The sequence below is a fragment of the Morus notabilis genome, unplaced genomic scaffold, assembly GCF_000414095.1.
Source record: "Morus notabilis unplaced genomic scaffold, ASM41409v2 Scaffold1420, whole genome shotgun sequence".
In the NCBI taxonomy this organism is placed as follows: Eukaryota; Viridiplantae; Streptophyta; class Magnoliopsida; order Rosales; family Moraceae; genus Morus; species Morus notabilis.
In genome coordinates, this window is record NW_010361775.1 from 281,538 (window position 1) to 301,958 (window position 20,421).

The window sequence follows — 20,421 nt, forward strand, 5'->3', positions numbered from 1 at the left end:
CATCATACTAATCATTGGTACTATGAAACATATCTTTTAAAAACACATTCATGATGTAGGTGAGGTTTGTACTCACCTGTTTCGTGTGCAATCAGTCCACAATCACACTTGTTTCGCCTACCATTAGCCAATTATTTATCATGTTTCTTCTCTTGGTTGGAGTTCTCCTTTCCTTTGGAGCTCCTAACCTCCTTGATCTCCTTTCTAGCATCTCTAATTTGTAGACTACTCCATTCAAGCTCCTTAGAAGTGATGTCTTTAAGACTTGAGGGTGAAATCAATAAGAGTTGGGCTGTGAAAAGGCGTGGCTGAGAGGGAGATATTTAGGAGTTTCTAGCTTAGAGAAATGAGAGTGAGAGAGAAAAATGAGTGAGGGAAGAAGTAGGGTTTTTAGTTACATCTTTTTCTTTATATATGAGGGATTATGGGAGGGCATATTTAGAACAATTTTTTCTTCAAATCAGCTGGGATTTCAGAGAAGAAAAGAGAGAGGGGGAACTTGAGGGACAAAGAAGAGAGAGGGAGAGTGAAAATTGGGCTACTTGATTGGTTAGTACAAAGTTTGTCTCATATTGCATGCTTTATGTATTTTGAAGGTGACATCCCTTCTCCTTTAAGACTACACATAAACTTTGTCTAAGCTTGCATGAAAGCCATGCATACTCCATTTATCCATCTTTTAAAATTTTAGTTAATATTTTTCCTTCTATTGAATCTCAACCATCCATTCATTCTCTAATTAATCTTCACCGTTGATCTAGTCAAATCATATCCTACACCATCTAATCAAAATCATCTTTAATATCAACCATTTGATCTTGTGAGCTTGATCCACACCATTGGTCAAACCTAAATACATTCTACACCACTGATCAACTTTAGACCTAATCTAGACCCTTAATTCAAAACTGTCTATAATAGTCTGTTGATCTAAATATCTTCCTAAACATTTCTTCAAACTAAATTAACTTAATTAAGCCAATTTAAATCAATTTCTTCCTAAAATAAAAAGTGGCATAATTCTAAGGTATTTTAATACACTTATTTGAAAGAAACATCATACATCGTAAGGTGCTAATCCTCTCGAGGATTTTTGTACTAAAGAATTGCTTTTGGAAAATTCTATTGAGGTTTACTTTCTATTAAATCGCCAAAGAGTCTAATGTGACTTATTCATGAAAATGGAGATTATTGTTCGACAAATACATTATCGCCTCATTATATATATTTTATGAGCATCATAGAAGCAATCATCGATATTGGGTTTAAATATTCATGAAATTATTTAAACAATATTCATATGATAGTCAAAAATCAAAAGATCATGAATTAATACACTAAATTTAAAAATTCAGAATCAAGATAATAAAATTTATAGGAATTTACAGTGTTAATAATTTAGGATTAATTATAAAAAAAATTTCTTGAATTATACCCATTGTAACATTTTACCTTTAATTTTTAAAAGTAACATATATTCTCCCTAAACAATAAAATGTTAACAAACAAACCTAATCTGTTATATTTTTTAATAGAAATTGACATTTAATTTATTATTTTGGGGTATTTTGGTAACTCTATGGTTAAAGTTTAGTTTGAATTTAAAACTAATTTAAATTTAAACTTTTAATTATGATAAATTCATTATTGATTGAATGTAAGTTAAAAATTTTATAAATCTTTTTTCCTAGAATAAAAAATTTTAATAAATTTTTTAAAATATTTAAACTAGTTTAAATATAAATTAAGTTTTAAATTATAGAATTTCTAAAATATCTTCAAAATAGTAAATTAAATGTCAATTTCAATTAAAAACTTAACGGATGACTTTTTTATTAATATTTTATTGTTTAGAAATAATGGATGTTATGTTTTAAATATCAATGATAAAGTGTTATAAGGGGTATAAATAAGTAGAAATTTTGTAATTGATCTAAATTATAATTGTTGTTGTTGTTTTTATTTATTTATTTATTTATTTTTATTTTTTTCCTCCCTCGACTCTCCCCTCCCTTACCAAAGTGTAAAGGTTCAAACTTAAACGGATAATTCGAAAATCATTCCACAGAGAAAGCCATCCTTGAAAATTGGAATGGAATGGAGAAGAATCAGATTCCATTGAATTAACCACTATTTCCATTTTCATTTCCATTTCCTCTTCCACAACCAAACCAAGCTCCCTCATCTCTTCTCCAATGGCGACACAAGCCCTCTCTCGCCTCACTTCTCTCTCCTCCTTCGCTCCGTTCCTCTTTCCCTCTCCTCGCCTCGCTTTTACTCTCCGGCCTCGTCGCCATGCCATCTTCCTCCGCCGCAATCTCCGCCACTCCCGTCCCTTCCTCTGCCTCAATTCCTCCCGGAGTTTCGCCGTTGCGGCCTCCGCCTCCCCAGGTACGTTTCATTTCCTCTGCTTGGCGTTTCTTCGGACTGGTTTGCGGACTTGAAAGAGTAGTTTTTAGATTCTTTATTTCGTTTTCTCTCGTAGTTTGGGCACTTTCAAGATGAGAATTTTCCAGTTCTGGCTTCGTTTTCTCTGCTAGGCATTACTTCGAATATGTGTCCTGCGCCTTTTCTCTAGGTTCTGTTTATTGAATTAGCTGGTTAAGAGAAACGAATTCGAAAGAGTAGTTTTGGTTCTTTGTTGATGAGAATTTTTAAGCTTTTAGGTTCTGGTCTCTTACAATTTTTTTTATTTTACATTTTTTGAAAGCTTTTACTTTGTAGGTTCACTTACGTCGCAGAATGCAATTCTTTGAGTACCTAAATGTGCATGATTATTACATTTCGTTTTTTCTAGAAGAATGTGGATGATGCTCCGTTTTTGTTTCAAGAGAAAATGTGGAGAATTTGAACACTTTCCGGACTTATAAGATTTTGGATGATGCAAAAAAGATGGTGAAACAGCTGATCATTTATTTCTCCATTTCCCCTTTTCTCATCGTCTATGGTCATATCTTTTAAAGGAGTTTGGCGTTGTGTGGGTCTTGCCGAGGAACTGCATAGATTTGCTTGTTTTAGCTCCTCCATCTGGTTTCAGTCACAGGGGGCAATTTTGTGGAAGGTTGTAGTTTTAGCTGCTCTTTGCGGTATCTGGTTAGAAAGGAACATCAGAGTATTTGAAGACCGTGAGGAAGATGAGTTAGTCCTATGGGAGACGATTATATTTTGGGCTTCTTTGTGGGTTTACAGGGATAAAGAATTTGGCAAGCTGGTTTTTTCGAATTTTATCAGGAGCTGGCCCCTTTTTTGTAGCTCTTATCCTGTAGTTTTTTTCGTTTGGCTTCTTGGTTATCTCCATTTTTTGACTTTCTCTTTATTTTGGATCAGGGTGATTTGAGGAAAATCTCTTCCTCTTTTTTCTCCCTTTTTTTTTCTCGATCAATAAAGATCTCTGTTTATTTAAAGAGAAAAAAAAAAAAAAAAAAAAAAAAAAAAAAAAATTGGGGGGGTTCCCTTTTTTTTTTTTTTAAATAAAAAAAAAAAAAAAAAATTTTTTTTTTTTAAAAAAAAAAAAAAAAAAAAAAAAAAAAAAAAAGAAGATTGTGGATGATGCTCTATTTTCTTGTTGAATATAAGATGAAAATTTCGTTTCCTTTATTTCTGCTATGGATTTATTTATTTTTCAACGTTTTGCAGACTTATCTAGTGGAACACTGGATGAGAGATATGATGTTATTGTGGTTGGAGGAGGGCACGCTGGCTGTGAGGCTGCTCTTGCCTCTGCTCATTTAGGGGCAAAGACTCTTCTCCTCACTTTGAATATCGATCGAATTGCATGGCAGGTTAAACTAAGTTTTATTTAATGTCTTTTGATGCTTGGAAATGGGTTTAGTTTTTAATGTGATTCCAAAAATTTGAAGAGCTTCTTACTGAGATAAGATTGTTACAGCCTTGCAATCCAGCAGTAGGTGGACCCGCTAAATCGCAGCTTGTGCATGAAGTGGATGCCCTTGGTGGTGAAATTGGGAAGATTGCTGACAGGTAACTCAACATCTAGCCTATGATTTCCCATGCTAAATTTTTGACAAGGTCAAAAATGATGCATTTATCGTCAAGTAATGTTCGTAGTTTATTATTATTTTTCTTTGTTTTCCTTTTTCTTTTTTCCTCCTGCATTTTACTGTTTATTTTTATAGTTAATTTTAACAGTGCTTTCTTTCATGAAGGTTTATCATTTTTTAATTGCCTTACTATTTGTTTGGCAGAGAACGTTTTGTTTCTCATCTCTCATTTTACTTGTATGCGTTGTATAACTGTGACTGTCTCTCTCTTTGTTTTTTTTTTTTGCTCATGCTTAGGTGCTATTTACAAAAACGTGTTCTCAATGTCTCAAGAGGCCCTGCTGTTCGGGCATTGCGTGCACAAACTGATAAACGAGAATATGCTATGGAAATGAAGAAAATTGTGGAGAAGCAAGTTTTCCTTACCTTTCTGCATCTTCTTTTGGATCTATTTTTTTGTTGAAGATGGAACTAGCATCTTATGGTCCGACACATGCATTTTTTCATTTTATTTTATTTTTAAGTAATGAAGTTATCTACTTGATTGTATCTCTGTGGCTGATGTCTCAATCATGCATTTTTATTGCAAAGTTTCAGCTATCACTTTCTAGATACATATGCATGATGACTGTGGCGTGCTTTACAATGTAGAAAATTCTCCTTATAACAGTTGATTATAATGTTTCCAATAACATCCGTCATTTTTCATCAGCATGCCCTCCATGTAGTTGGACGCACCATAGGTTGGCTTAGAGTTGACTACTCAATAGCCTCCATTTCTTAATAAATGTCTTCTTAAGAAACGCACTGAATAATTAACGGTCTGGAAAACTGTTGATGCAGCCAGTTACGGAAGTTGAACATTTTCTTATTTCTTTGCAAGTACTGGGAATGAACTATTATTGATCATTCCTGACCGGAAACTTTTAGTTGTATAAATAATTGCTGATATAGTCTATCACATATAGCTAAACCAAATAGTACGATATTTTCATGTTATATCTGCTATGATGCCAATAAACAAGTATTTTAAGAATGGGCAACGTGCATAGAAATGCTAAAAGGAAAGAAATAATGTATGTTTGCAACGCCTTTGCCTTGTTACTTTTATATACGGATTTAAGGTAAATTGTCGGTATGTGCATTTGTTATTATTGGAGTTTTCCACAATGAACATATTTGATAGAGACCATTTTTTCTTAAAGTATAGTTGTCACGGTTCATTCATTTTAATGTCAGCTACCTGAATTATGCTAGCAAAATTGCATTTCTAACATTAACACATCTACTTCTTCCCATTTGTTGACTAATTAATTTTGACTTTATGCTATTTTCAGCACTCCAAACCTTTCGATCAGAGAGGCCATGGTGACAGATGTAATATTGGGAATGAATGACGATATAGAAGGAGTGCGCACATTTTTCGGGATGGACTTCTATGCTCCTTCCGTTGTTCTCACAACAGGCACCTTTATGAGTGGTAAAATTTGGGTCGGTAGAACTTCTATGCCTGCAGGAAGAGCTGGGGAGTCAGCTTCATATGGAATCACTGAAAGCTTACAGCGACTTGGATTTGAGACTGATAGGTTGAAGACCGGAACTCCAGCACGTGTTGACATTCGCACTGTAGATTTTTCAGGATTAGAGCCTCAGCATGGTGATGAAGAGGTTCTTCCATTTAATCCCATATGTAGGTCCTGTAGATTTGGTTTCGCAATATGACCAAATGGAATACTTATGTTCAATACCAAGATCTGTGCTAGCATTGAAGTTGTAGGAAACTAAATCCAACAAAAACTATGATGATGAATTATTTATTTTCAAACCCTCAAATATAACTTCCTATGGAGAATGCCAATTAAGACACTGAAATAAACAATATGTGAGGTTTGCTCAAGTTCCCTTTTATAGTTAAAAAAATAGAGATACAATGTATAGAATTTCAGCGGCATTTAATCTTGAACCTGTTAAAAGTATAGATGCATTGTTGATAGTTGGCTATTCTTTTGGCAAATGATTTTCATAGTTCATATTTTATGGCATTCTGATTGGTGGTCTAAATCTAAGTCAAGGATTATTTTTGACAGGTCAGCTGGTTTAGTTTTGACCCTGATTTCCATATTGAAAGGGAACAAATGTGCTGCTATCTCACCCGTACGACAAAGGCTACACACCAGTTGATTAATGAAAACTTGCATGAAACTCCAACTTATGGAGGGTGGGTTGAAGCTAAGGGGCCTAGATATTGCCCCTCCATTGAAGATAAGGTATACTTCTATAGTCTATACTCCTGAAAATTCTGTGTCATCTATTGTTGTACAAAATCTCCTTACATATGGTCAAAGGTTTGGATGAATGAATTTGAGAATCGGCAGTTAATATAGGTGAAGTTTGGAATAATCTGAATTTCCTCTCATTAATTGAATGGACCGGAAGGGTATTTATACAAAGGCAAAAGATAAGATCTTATCCTAAGAGACCTCCTAGATATTAGGAACTACTTTACACATTTATAGGGATTAGCTTACAATAGATCCTTAGCTATTATCCCACGATTCTAGGAGCCTATCACTTATCTAATACTCGGCTAGTTTGAATTTCAACACTCCCCCTCAAACTAGGCGGTATATACTCATTAGACCTAGCTTAGAGCTCAGTTCCGTGAAGTTGGGCCTGAAGAGGGACTTTGTAAGAATGTCTGCAACTTGATGTTGTGATGGAACATGACTCAGTGATATGATATTGCCTTCTATTTTCTCACTGATGAAGTGTCTGTCAATCTCCACGTGTTTCATCCTGTCATGGTGGACGGGATTCTTGGCAATTGCTATGGCTGATTGGTTATCACACATCATCTGGATTGGTCCTGAGATGGCAATTTTGAGTTCATCCAGTAGTCGTTTTAGCCATATTCCCTCGCAAATGCCCTGGGCTAAAGCCCTAAACTCTGCCTCGGCACTGCTGCGGGCTACCACTGGCTGCTTCTTGCTGCGCCATGTGACCAAATTTCCCCAGACGTAGGAGCAATACCCTGAAGTGGACTTTCGGTCGCTTGGAGACCCTGCCCAATCTGCATCTGTGTAGATTTCTAAGAGCCGATTGGCTGTCTTCTGGAATAATAGTCCCTTCCCTGGATCCCTTTTAAGGAACCTGAGAATGCGAGTTACTGCCTCCATATGATCTTCGGATGGATTGTTTAGGAATTGACTAACACGGCTTACGGCAAAGCTTATGTCCGGGCGTGTGTGAGTGAGGTAGATTAGTCTTCCTACCAAGCGTTGATACTGCCCTGTATCCACTGATTTTTCTTCAGTCCGAGGTTTTAATTTCGTGTTGGGATCCATGGGGGTTTCAGCTGGTCGGCATCCACTCATGCCGGTTTCTTGTAGTAGATCTAGCACATACTTGCGTTGAGAGACTGAAATCCCTTTGCTTGATCTTGCTACCTCCATTCCCAGGAAATATCTTAGGAGTCCCAAGTCCTTGATTTCAAATTCTTTGGAAAGGAGGGCCTTGAGTCTCCGTATTTCTTCTTCATGATTCCCTGTGAGTACTATGTCATCGACATACACGATTAGGATTATTACCTTGTTGCCGGTATAGTGTTTGATGAACAATGTGTGGTCGGCCTGAGATTGAGTGTAGCCATCAAGTTTTAGTACTTTTGTGAATCTGTCGAACCATGCTCGGGGCGATTGTTTAAGCCCATACAGTGACTTTCTGAGCTTGCATACCTTTCCCTTTGTGTGATCATCCTCGAACCCGGGAGGGATATCCATATACACTTCTTCTACTAGATCTCCATTCAGGAATGCGTTTTTCACATCTAATTGGAGCAGTGGCCAATCTTGGTTTACGGCAATAGATAGTAGAACACGTACTGTATTGAATTTGGCTACAGGTGCAAATGTCTCCTGATAGTCAATTCCGTATGACTGTGTGAATCCTTTTGCCACTAATCGTGCCTTGAATCTGTCTATTCTTCCGTCTGCCTTTTGTTTGACTGAAAAAATCCATTTGCATCCAACCGTATGCTTTCCCGGCGGTAAAGGTGTTAGACTCCATGTTCCATTCTTTTCAAGTGCACTGTACTCTTCCAAGGTTGCCGCTCGCCATTCCGGGACTTGTAGGGCTTCTTGAACTGTTGTTGGGATCTGAATTTTGTCGAGAGCTGTCACAAATGCCCTGAACTTTTGGGACAGGTTTGCATAGGTCAGGTGATTACAGATGGGATGCTTAGTGCATGACCGGACTCCTTTTCTCTGAGCAATGGGCAGCTCTAAGTCTGAGTGTTGTTCCGCGGGCTTCTCTGTATATTCACCGTCAATTTGCATACTAAGATCCACTTTACCTTGTGTTGTCTCAGAATTTCTTGAACTCGGGATTGGGTCATGATGTTGCTGACCTTGTTCAGGCAAGTGCTTTCTTCGGATAAATACTTTTATGGCATCATTAGGAAGAGTGAGATGATTGGGATATGGAATTGAATTGGCTGAAGATGGACTTGGTGGAGGAGACATGTTTGGCCGAGGAGGAGGTGGACTTGGCCGAGAGCTTTCTGGACTTGATGAGGATATGTTCGGATCAGGTAGGCCAGAGAGAGTAGGAGAAAGTGAGCCATAGTCAATGAGGGAAGTCCAGTCCCAATTTTGTGGTTCATGTGTGCTAATCTCCCCCTGAAGCTCGAAATTGGAGAAGTAAGGTTTGTTTTCAAAGAAGGTGATGTCCATCGTATGATAGAATTTGTTTGTGGTAGGTGAAAAACATTTGTATCCCTTTTTGTTTGATGAATACCCCATGAAGATGCACTTGAGTGCTCTTTCATCAAGTTTACTACGATTATGAGAATGAATATGAATGAATGCAGTGCATCCGAAAATTTTGAGGGGAACTTGTGTGATCAAATGTGATTTTGGGTAGCACTTTAGGAGAGTTTCCAATGGGGTTTTGAATGTGAGTATACGTGAGGGCATCCTATTTATGAGATAGGTGGCAGTGAGGACTGCTTCACCCCAGAATTTTTTGGGAACATTGGATTGAAATAGTAGGGATCGGGCCACCTCTAGGATATGTCGATTTTTGCGTTCAGCCACCCCATTTTGTTGTGGGGTATCTACGCAGAAACTTTGATGAACAATGCCATAGGATGTGAGGTAGGGACCAAGGATGGAATTGAAGAAATCCCGGGCATTATCTGTTTTGAAGATTTGGATGTTTGTTTGAAATTGTGTTTGGATCATCTTATGGAAGTTTTTGAATATTTGGCTGGTTTCTGACTTGTCTTTCATGAGGAATGTCCAACTTATACGGGTATGATCATCTATTAATAGTAGAAACCATCTTGCTCCGGTGATATTTGGAATTTTGTTTGGCCCCCAAATATCACCGTGGATGAGGGAGAATGGATGAGTTGGTTTGTATGGACGGGGTGAGTAAGTGCTTCGGGTGTGTTTAGATAACTGGCAAATATCACATTGAAGAAACTTGGGATTTTTATTGATGAATAATGATGGAAACAAGTGTTTCAAGTACATGAAATTTGGATGACCTAACCTATAGTGCCACATTAAGATTGCACTATCTTTATTTGTGTGACTCATGGACTCTAGACTATTGGCAGACCAACATTGTGGGCTGACATCTGTTTTATTGGCCTGGGAGCAAACTGAGGTGGTGGCTGAGTTGAGAAGGTACAAGCCTGCACATAGGTCAGCACTGCCAATCATCTTCCCCGAACTCAAGTCCTGAAAAACACAAGATTTAGCAAAAAACTTAGTCTCGCAGTTGAGTTCATTAGTCAATTTGCTCACAGAGATTAGGTTACAGTCTAAGTCAGGAACAAACAAAACTGAGTTGATGGTAAGAGTCTTTGAAAGCTTTATGGTTCCTGTTCCAGCCACTTGTGAACGTGTACCATTGGCTATTCGGACTGTTTGATAGTCCTGACATGGAATATAACTTGTAAATAGCATTCTATCACCTGTCATGTGATCGGAGGCTCCTGAGTCGACTATCCACGGTGACGGTGACTTGGCTACATGGAGTGCGAGATTCCTTGTGCCCTGTGATGACCCTTCTGCCGAGATTTGTGCCTGGTTGATCAGCTGTTGCAGTGTTTCCAGTTGGTCTTTAGTGAAGGGAACCTGGCTTTGAGACCTTGCGGATTCTGCTGTGGCAATATTTCCACGGCTGTCACGATCTCCAGAGTTACGACTTGGCTTCCAATCGGAGGGTTTTCCGTGTAGCTTCCAACATGTTTCTTTCGTGTGGCCTGGCTTCTTGCAGTGGTCACACCAAGGGCGTCCTCGACGAGAGTTCTGTGGTATCCCGCGAATAGCAAGAGCGGCTGGCTCTAACGAAGACTGATTCTCTCGGGTTGCCGCAAGGGCTGATCCATCAGGGATTGAATCGGATCGTCCCATCATAATTCGCTTGCGGCTTTCCTCCCGACGTACCTCAAAAAACACTTCTCGAAGACTTGGAATAGGTTTGGTGCCTAAAATTCGTCCGCGTACTTCATCAAGAGATTTGTCCAGCCCCATTAGAAATTTGAAGATGCGTTTGATCTCTACTATTTTCTTGAAGTATTTGCTGTCATCCGAGCACTTCCACTCGTGAGTTTCGAATAAATCCAGCTGCTGCCAATACCGCGTCAAAGTGGTGAAGTAGGTGGTTACTGGTTGATCTCCTTGTCGTAGGTCCTGGAGGATACTCTCCACATGGAAAAGTTCAGCAGTATTTTCACTGCTAGAGAAGGTGTCACGGACTGCATCCCAGATTTCATTGGCAGTCGTGTAGAGAAGGAAATTCTCACCTATTTCCGTCGTCATTGAACTGATTAGCCAAGACATGACCATATTATTTTCTGCTCTCCATGTCCTAAATTTAGGATCACTGGTGCCTGGTTGGACAGCGGCACCGGTGATATAGTCATCACGGCTTCGTCCACTAATGAACATCATCATGGTCTGAGACCATTGAAGATAGTTGTGTCCATTAAGTTTGTGGCTGGGGATGGGAGTAAGATTATGGTCATTTGTGGTCTGGGGATTGGAAGAAACATTCTGAGAGACAGAGGATGTGGAGTCTCCGGAGGTTTGGTCGGATTCGGCCATGTTGAGGGTTGGCTAGAGATGACGGCTAGGAAATTAGGGTTTTGAGAACCTAGGGCTCTGATACCATGAAGTTTGGAATAATCTGAATTTCCTCTCATTAATTGAATGGACCGGAAGGGTATTTATACAAAGGCAAAAGATAAGATCTTATCCTAAGAGACCTCCTAGATATTAGGAACTACTTTACACATTTATAGGGATTAGCTTACAATAGATCCTTAGCTATTATCCCACGATTCTAGGAGCCTATCACTTATCTAATACTCGGCTAGTTTGAATTTCAACAATAGGTGTTCATCTCATCATTGTATTTTTCAACAGATGAAATTTTCTGCTATGTTTTGCTCGCTGCTGTTATTCTGTATGTCATGTTATGCGTTATTTTCTACAAAGGTTGGCTTTCTTTTAATTTGAACTATGAGATCCTGGTATGAAAGATATTTCTTAATCATCTAAACAAGGACTTTAATTAAGGAATCGCAAAAGTGAAGGCACGAACAATAAGTGTGTCTATGATACAGCCTCTCAACCCAGTAATTTGGCTATATATGATTCAACAAAATTTGGAATTCATTCAGTAACTATATACTCTCTCACTCTCAATTGTTCCATTAAAGGTTTGCAATCATCAATTCTTACTCACAATCTGATTATTATATTCCTTGTTAAGTGGCAATAAAACTGTTACCATCTGAGTAGCAACGCTAATTTTTCGATTGTTTTGTCATCTTAATCACTGCAGAGAGTTCTTTCTGCTGTTTTGAGATACCGTGACATTTTTTTTTTGGAGATACTGTGTCCTTACTAGTTATACCAGCTTTGGTTGCCTCTCTTGGTGCTTGGTTAATCATGTTTGATGTGGATTACTTCTTAAAGAGATCAATCAAAGTCATAAAAATAAAAAATAAAAATAAATATAAATATAAAAATAAAGTTAAAAGAAAAAACCTTTGTTAACTTCTTCAACATAAGTGTAAAAGATTCTCATATATATCTGCTCTGTGTAAAGGGCACTGTTTTTCCCGAAGGATATTTGTTACCTTGCATTAAGTGATCGTGACTTTGCATTGCATGACAACTGACACGTCAATTCAAGGTTCAAGTTGTTGATTCTGTCGCATGTTATTGTCTGTGATTATATCTAGATAAAGCTACTACACTTTCTTTTTTGGGGCTTAAATCTGTTGATCTTTAATGCGTATATTTAATTTTTTTTTATAAGAAACATCTCTCTCTCTTTACTAACATTACCGATTATAATTTACCATTTGGAACATTTATCAAGATGACACCTTTGCTACTTTCTGGTAATTGCTAAACTCTGATTTTTATAAACTCCGGTTGCCTTCTAAGGTTTCATTTATCTTTTTCTTCTTCTTTTTTTTGGGGCTTTAGATTGTTCGATTTAAGGATAAAGAGTCGCATCAGATTTTTCTTGAACCAGAAGGTCGAAATGTGCCGGAGCTCTATGTGCAGGTGAAGTGGAACCAAATTTTGTTTTTATTTTGATGGTTAGATGCGGATATAAAAATTATGCCTTTACTCTGAAATGAACAGAATATGGATAATGATGTTTTGTTTGGGTGGACAGAAAGGGTGTGCCTATGTGAGCAAATATGTATGTAAATAATACCCTTTCTGACATCTTTGGCAGTGCACAATATTCTGTAATTAACTATTAGTTCGTAGTGAATAAAAAGGACAGTTGATCCCCATAACATATCATTACATGTACTTTTGTAATACTGTATTGCGTAATTTGATTGTTTTCTTCTATTATAGGGCTTTTCTACTGGTTTACCAGAAAGATTACAATTACCACTCTTGAGAACTTTGCCTGGACTTGAAAATTGTTCAATGCTGAGACCTGCCTATGCCGTAGAATATGATTACTTGCCTACTCACCAATGCTCTAGGTCTCTCATGACAAAGAAAATTGATGGGCTTTTCTTTTCTGGTCAAATAAACGGAACCACTGGCTATGAAGAAGCCGCAGCACAAGTAATTGTCTTTCGGAGTTTCCTTCAATCAGTTGAAATATTGTGGAGTAGTTTTTATTTATAGTCAGTTGTTGGTTTAACAAGTCTTGAGTGAATTAATTATATTTTGCTTAATCTCTTCAAACTTTTCTTGAAGGAAATTTTATGTTGTTTGGAAATTTTATGTTGTTTGGGCACATGCAATATGTTTCTTTAGCAAAAGACAGTTCTCATTTTTTTTTTCTTCTTTCTTTTCCGCTAGGGCATTTTGTCTGGTATTAATGCTGCGAGACATTCAGATGGTAAGCCCCTTATTGTTCTTGAGAGGGAAAGCAGTTACATAGGAACACTGATTGATGATCTGGTTACTAAGGATCTTCGAGAACCTTACCGTATGTTAACAAGGTAAGAGAGATGGATAAAACTGTTGCAACAATCATCCTTAGATATTGTTGGCAGTAGTACTAAATACTCTAATTAATCTGTGGTCTCATCTTCTCTATGTTGACATTGTTGTTATCTCTGGAAAAATGAACTTTTTACATTTCCAATTTGACGGGGAAAACTGATATATGTTTGCTAAATGAATCCCGATTGCTTTCTGCCCTTCTGAGTGCTGCCAGGATATAAGAGACTAACAGAGATGCAGCGTTAGATTCCACACAAAAAAAATATATATATATATGTATATATATATATATGATAGTATAGTGTGCTGAGATAAATATGTAATGGTTGGCTTGAACAACTTTCTCAAGATCACCCTGCATAGTATATTTAAGAGAATGTGCCATCCATATTATTTAAATAGATAGGTAAGGTGGCTCTCTGAGGCCACTTATCTGCTTGTTGACTTTGGTCTATAAATTATATTCAGAAAGGGCGTGGTTTTGTATGCTACTTGGCATAGCAGATGCGGTAGCATGACCTAGAATACGTGCGTCACATTGCTTTTCTATCTTCACAAGCATATAGATTATATGTGGATTTTCTGTTTCTTGTTTTACCAAAAAATTTCGTTTCAGCAATTCTTTGTTTCCCTTGTAGCCGCTCCGAACACCGGTTGCTTCTTAGATCCGATAATGCTGACAGCCGTCTCACACCTTTGGGCCGAGAGATTGGGTTAATAGATGATAGACGCTGGAAACTATACCAGGACAAGCAAGCTCGAATTTCAGAAGAGAAGAAGCGATTGAAAAGTGTTAGAATTTCAGGTTAATTAGCTTTGGCTTTATTTTAGGAGTTCAAAAGATAAATAAATAAAACCTTCTTTGAGTGCCTTAACAAGCAAAATATTTTAAGACCCTCTGGTTTGGAGGTATTTGTTTGAATCCTAGTTCAGATTTGTTTTCTTGTTTACTCCCAGGAGGAGATCTAGCTGCTGAAGTTACTCATTTGTCTGGTCAGCCTGTGAGGGACTTCGCAACACTGGAGAGTCTTCTCAAGAAACCGCACATAGAATACAAAGTTTTTGATAAGCATGGTTTTGGGAATGAGTTGTTGTCAAGAATTGATAAAGAATGTGTAGAGATTGATATCAAGTATGAGGGCTTCATTATACGCCAGAAGAACCAACTCCAACAGGTAAACAGAACGATTAAGCATTCAGTTATCATTTTCTTTGTTATTTTTTAGGCATTTTCTTGAAAGTTCTTATTTTTTAATTCGCCATCTTCAATTTCTCTTGTTTGCTTCTTTTTAGATGGTCCATCAACAACATAGACCAATTCCAGAGGACTTGGACTACTATGCGATGACCACATTGTCTCTTGAAGCACGAGAAAAATTATCCAAGGTGCGTGTGTAGCATGCCCACTTTCCATCGTTGCATCCTTTTTATCTTTTTCTGAGAAAACTTATTATAAGGTGAATCTATAAATTTCATTTTCGGAAAATTTTAACAAGATGCATCTATTCTCCATTCTCTTCTTGCAATACATAGACTTTCAACTATTATTTAGATTCCTCAAGGGCAACGGGGTGAGTAGTGAGCGGATTTCACTGAATCTCAAACTGGATGCATATAATGTGAGAATTTTCAATGAAACTTATGAGCTCAGAAAATCGTAGATTATAGGTGTAAAAGGGAATAGATGGATTTGTTAGTCTAACCACGGTGAGCATGTGATCTGTTCTAGCTTCAAAGAAGATGGTTTCCTGTTATAATCTAGAAGTCATGCTTTCAGGTTAGGCCACAGACCATAGGTCAAGCGAGCAGGGTTGGCGGGGTCAGCCCAGCTGACATTACTGCTCTTCTTATCATCCTTGAGACCAATAGGAGGAGAGCTCAGGAGCAAAAAAGGCACAAGATGCTTACTGCTATGAGGATCGAAGCAGATAAAAACGTGCCTGAAGTTCCTTTGACTGAGACAATTACCTCATGAATGTCCCTAGAACGCTACCAATTTCACGCTCGAGTTTCAGGGCTCGATTTCTAGTTGAACTCGAGAACGAGAATGTTTTTCAATAACACAGTCTGGAACAAGGCAAATGGTTAAAAGAGTCTCAAGACCTGTAATATCTGGAGACCTGATGGCCAAAGTAGCAATGTTGAGGAAAGACGGGTTCTGCAACGAGAGTTTAGGAACACATTACCTTTCCTACATCTTGTGTGTAAAATATTGTTGATCCATGACAAACTGCTGAGGAGGTGAAAATTCAAGGTAAAGCTGGATGGTCGGAAAGTCAACTGTTTTGTATACCCCTTTTTCAATTTACCCTTTTCCTGCCAAATTGCATTCTTTTTAGCTGAAGATTTTACAGTGTAGTGTTTCTAAATTACATAGCTATGTTGTCTCCAATTCTCGATTGTCAATATATATGTAGTATTAATTTAAAATTAAAAAAAATGTTTTAACAAATAGTTGAGACGTTCTTATGATTGAGGTGGTTTATATAATCGACCACTATTCTAGATCGAATCCTAATTCCCCGCAAGAGGAAATAAGAGAAGCCCACATTGGTTTAAAATCAATAATCGATTTCTTTTTTCCTTAAAAGAGTATCTGTTCTTTAGTCTTTGAACTTCAATTTCTAATGAGCTTCAACTTTCTCGTTTTGTGAAATTGTTGTTTCATGGCATCTTCTAATTTTAACAACTAAATACTCGCTATATAAATTGGCTTACACTTTTACTCTTGATAATTTTGGAGTTGCTTCAAAGAAAAATAAGTTGACGAGCAATTAAAAATGTGAAGAAACTAAAAATCGAACTGAAGCAATATGACTTGAGTTGAAGTTGTAATTTGAATAAAGTTAAATAAAGTTAAATAAAATTGAAACTTAAAAGAACGTAAATTTAAATAAAATTGTAACTTGAGTTTTAACTTTTTTAAAATTTTGTTACAAAAAACAATCCCTTAATTTTGTGCTTCATTTTTCTACAGACGGCCGCTAAGATTGGCAAACTCAATTCTACTCGTATGGAAAAATAAAATTAAATTTGTCGCTTGAACACTGCTTGCTGCCCTTTATTATTATTATTATTATTATTATTATTATTATTTGTCTTTTTGCTGCTCTTTTTTTTCTTTTTCTTTTTTTTTTTTTTTTGAGGAGTGATGCCTAACAATTCAATTGTACATATATACGTGTATACATATATACAAACATACATATATATATATATATATACACACATATATATACACACATATATTCACGTATAAGCATACACATACACACGCATGTACATATACCTGTGTATATACTTACATGTATATACTTATAAGGGAATAGAAAGGAAATAGCATAATTGGTTGGTAAAGTGATTATTATATTATAACATATTTTTAAAAAATAATAAATTATAATATAATTTGATATTTTAAGTTTTAAATATTATTAAAAACCTAAAAATATCTCTAAACTTACTTTTTCACTTCACACCTCTCCCCTAAACATATATTTAAAAAAATAATAATAAATTATAACATATTTTTTTAAATAAGTAGATTATAGTAAGTCTATCATGGCCAAGACCGGCGGCCGGCTACGATGACCGGAGACCATTTTTTGGCAATCTGTGACCGTTTTCTGGTGACTATTTTTTGACGATCGTTTAACACTATATTTACTAGTAAATACTATATTTACCATTTAATACCATATTCACTAGTAAATACAATATTTACCTGAAAATCAAGCCACCAACTTTAGTGACCGTTTAACACTGTATTTATCAGTAAATATTATATTTAACAGTAAATATGATATTTATCTTAAAATTTAGACACCGATTTCGGCAACCGTTTAATACTTTATTTCCTAGTAAATACTGTATTTATGAGTAAATATTATATTTATCCGAAAATTCGATCACCGACTCCGGCGATCGTTTAACACTGTATTTACCGGTAAATACCGTATTTACTAGTAAATATCATATTTATCTAAGAATCTGGCCACCGACCCTAATGACCATTAAGCACTGTATATATTAGTAAATACCGTATTTACCTGTAAATATTATGTTTATTCAAAAATCCAGACATTGACTTCGACAACTGTTAAATAATATATTTATCGATAAATATCATATTTATCAATAAATATGATATTTATAATATTTATAATACTGTATTTATCATTAAATATTTATCATATTCCAAACACAAACACAAACAAATGCAACTTAAATCATGAAATAACAAAAAACAAAACAAAAAAAGAAAAAAAATAGAAAATAAGATCAGGATTCTCTTGAAATTCACAAAATTCATTCAAACACATATTGTCTAAAATTTAGACTACACAAAATTCATTCACAAAATCCAGATCTTGACAAAATTCACAAAATCATTGAAATCTAAACAAAATCACACTCACAAACACGGAAAAAAAACAAAAAATCTAAGAGCCTATTTACTTCGTTAATTTGAGTTTGTAATTCGAGTTGAGATGTGATTTTGTGTGAGAATTTTTTACTGTAATAAAAAAGTTAGATGTGACTGTTTCTGAGAGTTTTTTACTGTAACAAAACTTAAATTTTAAACTCGAATTGGCGAAATGAACGGACCTGAGAAACGATCACCATTTTGCGCAGAGAAAGACGGCGCCGAAACCGCATGGAGAAAGAGAGTCGGCGAGATCTGGCTAGATCTAGTTCACGACGGCGAGATCTGAAAAGTCTTGAGAGCTCATCGGGTCGTGGTCCAGCGATCTCTTACTCGCTACAATCTCCCCCGACAGAGCACCAAGATCACTAGAGCTCCGTCATCAACAACATTGAAGCCGGCACAGATGTTGAGTCATCGTCATCCATGTCAGATCCGATGCAGCTCCTCGGGGGAGGAGAGAGAAAAGAGAGGAGTAGAACGGCGATGACGTCGTGTTCCTCAAGATCTGGCTTGCGGAGAGAGAGAGGGTCTGGGACCGGAAATTGCGAAGGGAACCTCGCCGGAGATCGCCGCTGATGATCTCTCTCGTGCGGTGGCAATAATCGGTCGTCGGAAGCCGCGCCGCCGCTGGTCGTGAGAGAGGTGGCTGTAGAGAGAGAACAAGTGGCTGTAGAGAGAGAGTCTGAAAGGAGTATGAGAAAGAAATGGGGAAGAAAAACCTAGAGAGTAAAATAGGAAATGAATAATTTATTTTAAAATGAAAGATATGAATATGTTATAATTTATCAGTACTTTTAAAAACATGCTATTTACTTGGAATGCGTGTATAAAAACTGCCATTCTATGCATTTACCCAACTTATAATATGTACATACACGTATATCCGCAAATAAGAGGACATCAAACCCTTGTTTGTTTGATTACCAAAGATCACAAGGTGAACCCGCTTCTATCTCTATCTCTCTCTCAAGTCTCACCCCTCATTACATTGGAATTCGTTGCGAGTTTGTGACACAAAACCTTGTCTTCCGTAAACAACTCTTGAAAACGTCCACCAGTATTATCATTTTTAAAAAAAAAAAACAGAGCGAGAGAGGAGAGAGAGAGAGAGAGAGAGAGAGAGAGAGATCAATCTCTCATGCATGGACAATCTTATCCCATCTGTTCTTATCACCACCATCTTCCCAACAGTGGACGAGGAATTATCAAAATGATATGCTTCCTTGCTTTCCATATGATCTGATACAACATTTCTCTACAACAAATATATATATATTCGCAAATGCCTGTAACAGATCCAAGAGCTGGACGAGCGTTCATATGGGCCATCTCTTCCTTCCTGCTCCTCTCCATCGCCGCGGGAGGCGCCTGCCTCGCCCTGTACATGATCTTGCCCGAGACTCCGACGACATCATGGCTCCCCGTTGCCGGAGTCTCCTTGGTCTGCCTTCCTTGGCTCTTCTGGCTCTTCACCTTCTTGTACCGGATATTTTCTAGGGTTTTTGGCTTCCGACTTGGCATGAACTGCGGTGGTGGCAACGAGAATAATAGTGTCGAATCTTCTGCTGCTGTCCCGACGGATGATCACGAGTCCCCGGGTGGTAATAATGGTGAGAGGAGGGTGCAATTTGAGGCTGCGGTGACAGTGCATGAAAATGACGGTAGTGATGATCAGGATCGCAGTGGAAGGGATGATCAAGATAGAAATATACACAGTACTGTTTCGTCGTCGAGCAATTCTAGCATCACGTCTCATGAGAGCGAAATGCCCTTGGCCTCGTCCATGGCTTCTTGATTTTTTGTTTTTTTTTTTAATTATTATTAGGAAAGTGTAGGATTTTTTGTTTTTTGTTTTTTGTTTAAAAGCTACAAATTAAATTTAGGTTAATATTGAGACTGTGTATGATATATGAGATAGTAATATTAGAGATCGGTGCGGAATTACCGCTTAAATCATAAACATTTTGGGTTACGTATGGTTTTTAATTAACCAATTTTGGGTTCTTCAGTTTGATGGATTATGTCAGATCCGATCTGGATTTGACGGGGAGAGAAAGAGAGAGAATGATCTATGAAGGGAAGAATTACTTTTCTTCTCAGAGAGAGATAGAATCATGAGAGATTTTGCAAATTTTGCATCTCATTCTTAAAAAAAAAAAAAAATTGTATGAAATAATTAACATTTAATTTGTATAGCCTCTGAAGAAGATTAACAATGTTTTTAAGTATTGCCTTGAGTAAACCTATTTTCTTGAGTTAAGACAATGGGGGAGTACTATTTCCATTTTCACAACATGCAGGTAATTTGTTTTTGTTGAGAATTGGGAGATGGGATCCGAATCTTGCTACTAGAAGGAGAGAACGTAATTTGAGTATATTAATCCCAATTCTCATATTTACTGAAATACTATCTTCAAATGATTAATGACAACACAAATCCGTATTTCTTTTAATTTTCATGAAAAATGAAAGAATTGTTGTGAATCAA

At 36.9% G+C, this 20,421-nt stretch overlaps 2 protein-coding genes across 2 annotated transcripts; both read left to right on the forward strand.

Moving 5' to 3' along the window:
* Window positions 1-2,035: 2,035 nt before the first annotated feature.
* Window positions 2,036-15,896, forward strand: LOC21395411 (tRNA uridine 5-carboxymethylaminomethyl modification enzyme MnmG). Its single transcript, XM_024167267.1, has 13 exons — window positions 2,036-2,391; window positions 3,637-3,782; window positions 3,890-3,981; window positions 4,299-4,412; window positions 5,339-5,669; window positions 6,089-6,268; window positions 12,512-12,592; window positions 12,899-13,117; window positions 13,358-13,500; window positions 14,143-14,309; window positions 14,462-14,679; window positions 14,798-14,890; window positions 15,282-15,896. The coding sequence occupies exons 1-13, from the start codon at window positions 2,196-2,198 to the stop codon at window positions 15,477-15,479; spliced, it is 2,178 nt and encodes a 725-aa protein (XP_024023035.1). The 5' UTR covers window positions 2,036-2,195; the 3' UTR covers window positions 15,480-15,896.
* Window positions 15,897-19,215: 3,319 nt separating this feature from the next.
* Window positions 19,216-19,728, forward strand: LOC112092077. Its single transcript, XM_024167265.1, has one exon. The coding sequence runs from the start codon at window positions 19,216-19,218 to the stop codon at window positions 19,726-19,728; it is 513 nt and encodes a 170-aa protein (XP_024023033.1).
* Window positions 19,729-20,421: the final 693 nt, after the last annotated feature.

Excerpts from the sequence above, each read along its gene's own strand:
- LOC21395411 (XM_024167267.1), top strand. The coding sequence starts at position 2,196 with ATGGCGACACAAGCCCTCTCTCGCCTCACTTCTCTCTCCTCCTTCGCT. Across the intron at positions 4,413-5,338 it reads ATGAAGAAAATTGTGGAGAA|CACTCCAAACCTTTCGATCA; the intron begins GCAAGTTTTCCT and ends TGCTATTTTCAG. Across the intron at positions 14,680-14,797 it reads AGAAGAACCAACTCCAACAG|ATGGTCCATCAACAACATAG; the intron begins GTAAACAGAACG and ends GCTTCTTTTTAG.
- LOC112092077 (XM_024167265.1), top strand. The coding sequence starts at position 19,216 with ATGCCTGTAACAGATCCAAGAGCTGGACGAGCGTTCATATGGGCCATC.